The sequence below is a fragment of the Vigna umbellata genome, chromosome 8 (assembly GCF_029865625.1).
Source record: "Vigna umbellata cultivar VRB3 chromosome 8, Vumbellata_1.0, whole genome shotgun sequence".
In the NCBI taxonomy this organism is placed as follows: Eukaryota; Viridiplantae; Streptophyta; class Magnoliopsida; order Fabales; family Fabaceae; genus Vigna; species Vigna umbellata.
The window spans coordinates 37,686,732-37,695,846 of record NC_142172.1 but is presented as its reverse complement, the minus strand read 5'-3'; the positions used below and the strand labels follow the sequence as shown (position 1 = coordinate 37,695,846).

The window sequence follows — 9,115 nt, the reverse complement described above, 5'->3', positions numbered from 1 at the left end:
GATAAGATTATGTACTTCCAGAGTGAAAACCGTGTAAGTCTCCACTCGCATTAACTAGATAATCAATTCTGATGTATCCATAGGGACCCTTTTTTCAGTGACAGATTTCTCTCTCTCTCTCTCTCTCTCTCTCTCTCTCTCTCTCTGTATATATATATATAGTTTCTATCTTTTTATACATCCCAAATAAACGAACCCTGTTCAACAGTTCTTGTTTCTTAAAGATGGCCACAGAAGAAGAAATTTCAACTCTGAAACTGATGCGCCAATATCTCTTGGGAGATATTTCAGACCCGTTTCTCACCAATCTCATCCCTGTAAAAGTTGAAGACTCCTCATCAGAACTTGATTTGGATTCAAACTCTTCAGAACAAAGCAACTTCTGCAGGTTTCTAGAATACTTTGATTTTGAAGCAGACAAAAAACCGACAGATCTCGCTTCTCATCATAATATCCAAAACTCCATTGCTACAAGTCCACTCAAGAATTCTGATTTGGCAGATCCAATTTTGCCAGTGAAAAAGGAAGTAACATGTTGTTATGAGGCCAGGCGTTACAGAGGAGTGAGGAGAAGACCATGGGGGAAGTTTGCTGCAGAAATCCGTGACCCCAAAAGAAAAGGAAGCAGGGTGTGGCTAGGTACGTATGACACTGAAATTGATGCTGCTAAGGCTTATGATTGTGCTGCCTTCAGAATGAGAGGTCAAAAGGCTGTATTGAATTTCCCCTTGGAGGCTGGAAGGTCTCATCCAGAACCCAACACTTCTGGCAGGAAGAGAAGAAGAGACTGCACTGCAACTGTCACAACTTCAACTCATGTATGTCATGAAAAATAACTCAGTGTAGCATTCAGTACCATGTTTTTTTTGTCAGTTAAATAAGTTAATGCAAAGGTTTCTATCTAAAACCTTCAGTTATGGCTAAGTGAAGCATATGGGGTGAAGTTGAATTCAACACTTCTCAAAGAAACCTAGTTATATTTGTTCATACAAGGCTCTAAAACTAAAATGTGTTATACCACTCACCTCAGTTTGATTTATATATTTCAGAATCACTGACCATATTGAAAGTGATTTACTTCCGATTCTAATAGTTAGTTTTTCAATTACTGTAATTGAACAAAATATTTTCCTTTCCAATCACAATAATTTAGTCTTTTCTAATTGTCTAATCATAGAAATCAATTAGAATATATATTTTAGAGAATCTTTATTTATATGAAAGTAATATAAGATTTTACAATCTCAACAGAGATTTTGAAAAAAACTACATTACCTGATGTGATGTTAAACGATAATCCATAAAGCATGATCACATAAGTTCAACTAAAAGGTGAAAATTTTAAGAATGGGACAAGGAATATCTCTACTCTTTCACACTATTAGAGAAAGATGAATGCTCGTGCAAATATTTTCTCTAACTTCACCGAAAGGGTGGTTTCTTTGCAAAAATAGATTGTACAGAAAGGCAAGTTCATGGCTTAAGCAACAAACAATGGAAAATTCCAGCAGATATGTCGAAAAATAACAAAGAAAATAGAGTTTAAAGGATGATAGTTAAATATATATATATATATATATATATATATATATATATATATATATATATATATATATATATATATATATATATGAATTATTGATACATAAACATCTAGGTACACTATTGAAATTTTGGTAAGCTTGCATGAAGTAAAAGTTGTGTGAGAATGTTTGGTAGGATTGAGAAATGTAGAGTTTGGAAGTGTGACAGTGTTTTCATCAGATCCAGCCTTGTATGGCTACACTTTTATTTTTGGGCCTGTAAACCACTACAGCCCACCTACTGGGAAATTACTTTTCGGTTAAAGCTTCCTGCACCCACTCAAATTTCACCACTCACCCATCAAAAGCTTCCGAAAAATATTTATTCGTAAAAGAAGGAGACGAATGATTTATGAATTTTTTTTCCAGAATTGTTTATTGTGTGTTCCAAAAACCAAATTCCAGAATATATAGGAAGAAAATGTTAGGATTTTGATCCACATCCTTATAAAATTTTATATTTTAGATTGTACTATGATATAAATTTATTCTCAAATATAAAAAAAATTGTTTTGAACTAAATAATTTAAAATATAATTATATTTTAGATTATATAATGTAAAATAAAACATAAAATTTTATTTTAAATTATATATTTTAAAATAGAAAAAATTACATTTTAAATTATACAAATCTAAAATACAAAAGATGCTAAAATAAGTTGCGGCCGAGTTATCATTCCTAATGGGCTGAGCGTGTTTCTCTAAAGCCCATTAGGTTGGAATCAACCACACCAATTCAATTCATGAATTATCGAAGAGATGATGAGTAAGTCCTAAAAGATACTTTGTAAAATGTCCAACAAAACCCACTTTGTATAAAGGAAAACTAACATATATTTAATCAAACTCTAACTTAAATAAATTTTGTTGTTCTAACTATTAAAATTTCTAATATATTATATATGTTTAACTGCATCGTTTATGAAACTAAGTGATGTTATGTATCCTACTTCCAATACCAGTGACATTTTTATTTGATGAATAATTTTTAATCTTTAATTTGATTGACTGTATGGTTACAACTGAGTGAATCTGAAATCTTACAACTTATCCCGATCTGCGTTTGTTGTTCATCGTCCATCTTCAAGTGGTTCCAAAATCTGGTTATGCAACCTAGAAATTGTACTGCTATAGTACCATCACCATGATCAATACTTAAATGAGAACGTGGTCTGAGAAAGCTCTCTGTCTCTTCCTGAGATGCAACATCTTTTGCTCCTCCCAGTGAATGTTTTTCAATGATCCTTATTCCCTCCAACTCCATAGCAACTTCTTTCATGCTTGGTCTTTCTTCTCCATGCAACCTAAGACACCTTTTGGCTAGATTAGCAACTTCTATCACATACTCAACACTTGCATCACTCACGATTTCCTTGTCCAATATTTGATCCAACCGACCCTCATTCATTGCAGAAACAAAATACATGGACAAATTCCTATGACTCTGAGGCCTAAGGAACGAAAGTGCCTTCTTACTTGTCAATAGTTCTGCAAGAACAACACCAAAGCTGTAAACATCACTCTTCTCGGTTAGTTGGCTTGTTTGGAAGTACTCAGGGTCAAGGTAACCCATGGTTCCTTGCACCAACGTTGTTAACTGAGTTTGATCAAGAGGAACAAGCTTTGAAGCACCAAAGTCAGAAACTTTGGCTGTGAGGTTGTCATCTAGAAGGATATTTGCTGTTTTAACATCTCTATGTATGATGGGTGTGGAAACAGAAGAATGCAAGTATGCAAGAGATTCTGCTGTCTCTGCTGCAATTCTCAAACGTGTTGTCCATGAAAGTTTGTGTTTATCACCACATGCCTCACCTTCGAAATGTAGATGCTCACAAAGGGTACCGTTGGTGATGAACTCATAAACAAGCAAAGGAAACTCAGTCTCCAGACAGCAACCTAGTAGTTTGACGACATTCCTATGGTTGATTTGGGAAAGCACGACCACTTCGTTGATGAATTGGCCAATCTCGGTTTGGTTGGAAACCATGGCCTTCTTGATGGCAACAACACTGCCATTTGATAATATACCTTTGTACACCGTTCCATGTCCTCCTTTGCCTATGATTCTATCATCATCGTAGTTGTCGGTGGCTTTCTTGAGCTCCTCGGCAGTGAAAATTGTGGCTCTTTCGGTTGAGCCATTGACCAGATCAATCTGCCTTTGCAATAACATGCCACCATTTTTCTTAAAATAGTTCTCTCTGATTTTCATGAGCTTTCTTTCACGGAATTGGGGGTATATGTTTAGGCATCCCACAACCACTGCCAATAGACTTAAGCTCAAACCTGTGAACAACAGTTACATTACTCTTTTGTTTTCAGCTACTTAATTTGACTTCCAACAATATAAACTAGAAAGTAAGAAACATTGTGTGTGAATGAATGTACAAGTTTTTTACTTACTCAATCCAATTATAAGAATAAGATTCCCTGTGTTTTTGTCTCTTTTGGGTCTGCAGCCTTGGCCATTTCTCAATCCATCTCCTTCGTGGCCCTTTGGACATGAGCACTTCAAACCTTCTCCAGGGGCGTTTTTGCAGGTTTTCTTGTGGATGCATGGATTGCTGTTCAAAGCGCATTCATCCTTATCTGACCCAAACAAAATGCACTTTCGATTTCATTTTTCGTTTCATCTAGGCTTTCTATATCATATATATATAGCAAGGAATGCAACGAAGATCACAGAGCAACATTAAAATAGGACTAATCATTCGCCAAAATGAAGCATCAAGAAAAAAAAATGTGTTTTCTTTACTAAGTTATGATAAAGACTTAAACAGAGTAACTTTTACATGAAAAATACAAAAATATATTTATATACATCCTATTGCATGTTATTTATACAGAATGAAAGTAGTGTCACATTTATTCAGAATATAGTTAGCGATTGACATAGCTTCATTCCACAAATACTAAGATCATTCCTTGTCTTTTATCATTCCACATATAATTAAGTTCTTAGTGTAATTTCATTATGTTGGTATATACACGTGGAAGAGTAACTTAATGCTCAGTTCCTTATCTTTCGCAAAGGTTTTGAAATTCTATGAAACGTTGGTCATTAGTTCTCATAACTTTGTATAGCCACTATTTTGTTCCATCATCACTTTATTTTTCAAATATTTTCAACACTTCAATCCTTCTTTTCACAAAGTAAACCCATAATTTCCTATAAAAGTAGTTAATGAATGAAATAACATATATATCATTCTTTAAAAAGTCCACAGATTGAAAGCTTTACTAACCAGAAATAAAATAAACTTGTATTTTTTTATTGACAATATTAGTTGTTAGTATTTGTGAGTGAAGAAATTAAAAACAACATTCTCATATTCTCTTTCAAATCCACTAAATCAATCTTAAATCTCTCTAAATTGTGAGTGAAAAGAGTTGAATGTACAACTTTCTCCCACCTTCCCTTCCCCTTACCAACTAAGTCATCCTATAATATATTTTTAATCTTCAAATTTTACACATGAGTAATGAACGATATATTTTTATATTTATTTGACACATAATATACAAATAAAATAATCATAAAAATAAATAATTTTTTGTATTTTTTTTAAAAATATATATAAAATAAAAAAATGAATATAAGAAATTTATTTGTATTAAAGTATAATTTTTTTTACACATTTGTAAAGTTAAAATGTGATAGCAACTACAAAATATTTGTGATATATATTGACAGTTTGATTTTTTATATGAATTTGGTGTCTTAATTGAGAAATTAAGTGAATGATATAATTTAGTTCCTTACTTTGAGGACAGTATTAAAAAGGTGAGGTATAGTTCTATTATGTTAAAGATACAAGATATTTTTAGTTCTCCTAAATTTCTGAATTTGATTTTAGTATTTCTGAAAATTATGAACATATCCTTCATGTGAAATTAGTTTTATGAGAAACAACTCAAAATAAATTCTATATTTATTTTGCTTTATATTATCTTCACAATCTTTAAAAAATAAGAAAAATATAGAAAAATAGATTATTCTACACGCAAAAATTGACTACTATGGAAAATTTGTATCGAATTATTTTTCATTTCAAACACTGATTTTTAAAATTTGAAGAAGGTAGAAATGTGAAAAATAATATTATACAAATTTAATTGTTGAATTTTTCTGTTTGTTTATTGGTTCATATTCAATTGGGCTTGGACTGTTAAATAGTAGTTTTCACGGGAAATGTTTTCCTGCACCCCATTTTTTTTTCTTAAACCTCGTAGTCTTATTGAAATGACTTGGTTATGTTTGTTGAAAACCTTGCACCGCATCCTGCTGATTTCTAAATTTACATTACAGATGGTAGAATTTGAATATAAATTTACATTATAAATTTTATAATTGAGAATGTAAATTTATCTTACTAATTGTATAATTCAAAATATAATTTATATTTTAGGTTTTTTTAAAATTTATATTATGTATTGTATAATCTAAAATGTAAATTTACATGATTGATTATTCAATTTGTAAGTAATTTGCATTTATTTGTCTTCCAAATTTACACGGATTATATAATTTAGAATAAATTTACATTAAAATTGTATCATCTGAAATTTAATTTGCATTTATAATTGTTTTTCAATTTTATATTACAGATTATACAATTCAAAATATAAATTTACATTACAAACTGTATAATTTAAAATGTAAATTTAGATTAGAAATTGTAAAATTCAAAATATAATTTTCATTTTGAAGTTTCTTCCAAATTTTTATTAAGGATTGTACTATAAAAATATAAATTTGCATTATTATGAATGGTGTAATTTAGAATATTCCATACAATTCAGAACATCTTTCAAAACAAAATTTGTGGAATGAATTTTCAAAAACATATTAAATACTTTTTAGATGATCGTTTTGGAACAAAGAGAGCTTCTTCTTTTTCTAGAACGAGCTCTCCCTTTTCTTCCTTTCAAATATTGTATGGAGAATGGAGATACTAAAGTGATGGCACAGCTACAACACTCATGTGATACAGTGAGAAAGATTATTTTAATCTTTTTCCGTTAATATGGAGTGTAGTTGGTAATAATGGGGTGTAGAAAGAAAAGATTGATTTGGATATCCACAAATAGCCTGTAAATATGTGAAAATAATAATTGATATATGTAAATGTTTTAATACGAAAATGCAATAAATTAGTTTTTTAGCATAACTAATATCTATAAAAGGGAAACTGTAGTTAGGAACATCCAAGAGCTCTAACAACACCCTATTGAAGAACACCCTACATTAAAACATCTAACAGAGTTTGACCTGGTTTTATTGGTTGTTGTTGAAACTTTGGATCTGGGTTCGGTTGGTGAGGAGCAGGAGAAATTAGAGAGAAAAACACGAGAGACCTGAATCTCATTTATTATTTAATTACTAACATGGAAGTGGGCTCCATTCTATTCACACCATTCTACATTTAAAAATCAATATCCTAACATCATAAGCTTATTACTTTTCTTCGTAACATCATAAAGTTACTACTTTTCTTTATTAACTATGATTACTATCACCTAAAAAAAGGTGACAAAAGAGTGAATTTAATGTATTAACAGTACTGGTCACCCATTTTCCAAATCATATTTATTTGCAGTTGGCACAGAAAACAAAAATTCAAACCTACATAAAGAAAAACCATAAGAATGACATACTGATACAGATAATAGATTGGATACATGAAAATCTGAGGATTTCAAATGATTGTTTTCAGTCTTAGATTAAGCCATAGACTTCAACTGAACAAGCAGATCTATGATGAACTTGTTCTGAACTTCCTTATCAGATAAAAACTTGCCCCATTTCATGTGGTTTTCTCTTATGTGTTTCCCCGGCTCTTTGTCGTCTTCTGACATTATAGTTTTCAATGCCTTTAGTACATCGTCTTTGTGAAAGTACCCATCTTCTTCCCTCCTATTTACTTCTACTCCTGCCTCCAAATCCTTGGCAACAAGCTTGGAGTTGAAAAACTGATCACCCTTGAAAGGCAACAGCACAAGTTGACACTCATTCACCATGGCTTCTATCACAGAACTGAACCCTGCATGACATACATAGCAGCCAACACTAGAGTGTTTCAGCACAAGTTGCTGCTGAAACCAACCAGTGTGCACCACTCCCCTATCCTTCACTCTTTCCAAGAACCCTTTTGGCAGTGTTCTCTTCAACTCAGATTCAGCAGAAAGATCAGATGGGAAATTTAGAACCAAAATGAAAGGTAAGCCGCTGAGTTCCAATCCACTGGCTAGTTCTTTGATCTGATCATCATTCAGAAAAGTCTCACTACCAAATGAGCATAATATGACAGATTTGGCGGGGAAAGTGTCTAACCATTTGGACCACCTTTCCTCAAGCACATCCCTTGATGGCTCAGGGACAAGTGGACCACATAGCAAAACTGGTTTTCTAAATTGCTTTTCTATGTACTCTAAATAGGGACCTTCAAATTCCTTGCAAGTTTTAAACACTATGAAGGAACACTCACCAAGGCTTTGCAAGACTCGCTCATAACCAGTGAGGTTCTCACCAAACCTGTTAAAGAGGAACATGAAGTCCATGGCCTCAAAGGCCTTGAGGGAAACATCGGAGTTTTGAGGATACCCAGGTGGAGGGGTTTTAAGATCCTCAAAAGTGATGTTTCTTCCCTCGACATTGGAGAATCTGGAAGGCACGGTAATGTAAGAATCAGAAATGGCAGAGTAGACAGAGAAATGAACGGATTTGATGCCGAGTTCAGAAGCGATTTTTGGGAGCCAGTGTTGTGCAAAGTCGAAGAAAATGTAGTGGGGTTTGAGTTCCAACAGAAGAGACTTCACCTGAGGCTGAGTAAGGTCGATGGCATGTACAAGATTTGCAGCCAAGTGAGGAGGCAAATCAGCAGTGCTGCTTACCCCATTTGGAAACTGCAGTGAGATAATATTGATGGCTGGATCGAGATTAAGGGTTGATCTGATTCTGGAAATGTTGGACTCAGCTGACAAGAAAGTGATACGAACACCATGAGAGAATAACTTGTTGGATAACTGAACAAAAGGGCTTATGTGACCAAATGCAAGAAATGGGAACATGACAACATGAAGGTGGTCGTGGTTGACAAATTGAGTAGACATGTTTGTGTTGTGTTCTTCACTGGTACTGAGTAAATTGATGAGGTTATAGCTGTTACATGCTTGATTTGGTATATTTATTGATGACTCTGCTATGTTTGGTTTGAGGATCCACCCCATGGGTAGTTGAAACATGTGGTTCTAATAATTCTGCAAACGTTTACTATTAGGCTATCCTCATCCGCAACCGTTAGTTCACTTCTAATTCTACCTTTTCTCTTCTCACCGATTGAGAATAAGAATTTATATAAAATATACTATTCAATGTATTATCATGCTTTCAAATTAAAATAAAAAGGTAGAAAAATTAGAAATAATTGGACATGAAATCTACAATTTGTTAATGCCAAAACTGAGGTCCATGCAATCCTTGTTAGATAAACTTAAAATTAAAGAGATTAAAATTGGGATTTCTGGTGC

The 9,115-nt window shown here is 32.9% G+C and overlaps 3 protein-coding genes across 3 annotated transcripts; 1 reads left to right on the top strand and 2 right to left on the bottom strand.

Annotated features, from left to right (window-relative positions):
• The first annotated feature begins 63 nt into the window (after positions 1–63).
• On the top strand, positions 64–1,077 carry LOC124844331 (ethylene-responsive transcription factor 5-like). The gene has a single exon (XM_047321245.2). The coding sequence runs from the start codon at positions 225–227 to the stop codon at positions 834–836; it is 612 nt and encodes a 203-aa protein (XP_047177201.1). The 5' UTR covers positions 64–224; the 3' UTR covers positions 837–1,077.
• A 1,468-nt stretch (positions 1,078–2,545) lies between these two features.
• Positions 2,546–4,173, bottom strand: LOC124844338 (wall-associated receptor kinase 5-like). The gene is given in 3 exon segments (XM_047321252.2): positions 2,546–2,717; positions 2,720–3,871; positions 3,989–4,173. Coding segments are annotated over 2 exon segments (1,140 nt in total). The 5' UTR covers positions 3,798–3,871; positions 3,989–4,173; the 3' UTR covers positions 2,546–2,655.
• A 3,020-nt stretch (positions 4,174–7,193) lies between these two features.
• LOC124844334 (UDP-glycosyltransferase 79A6) lies at positions 7,194–8,888 on the bottom strand. The gene has a single exon (XM_047321249.2). The coding sequence runs from the start codon at positions 8,828–8,830 to the stop codon at positions 7,310–7,312; it is 1,521 nt and encodes a 506-aa protein (XP_047177205.2). The 5' UTR covers positions 8,831–8,888; the 3' UTR covers positions 7,194–7,309.
• Positions 8,889–9,115: the final 227 nt, after the last annotated feature.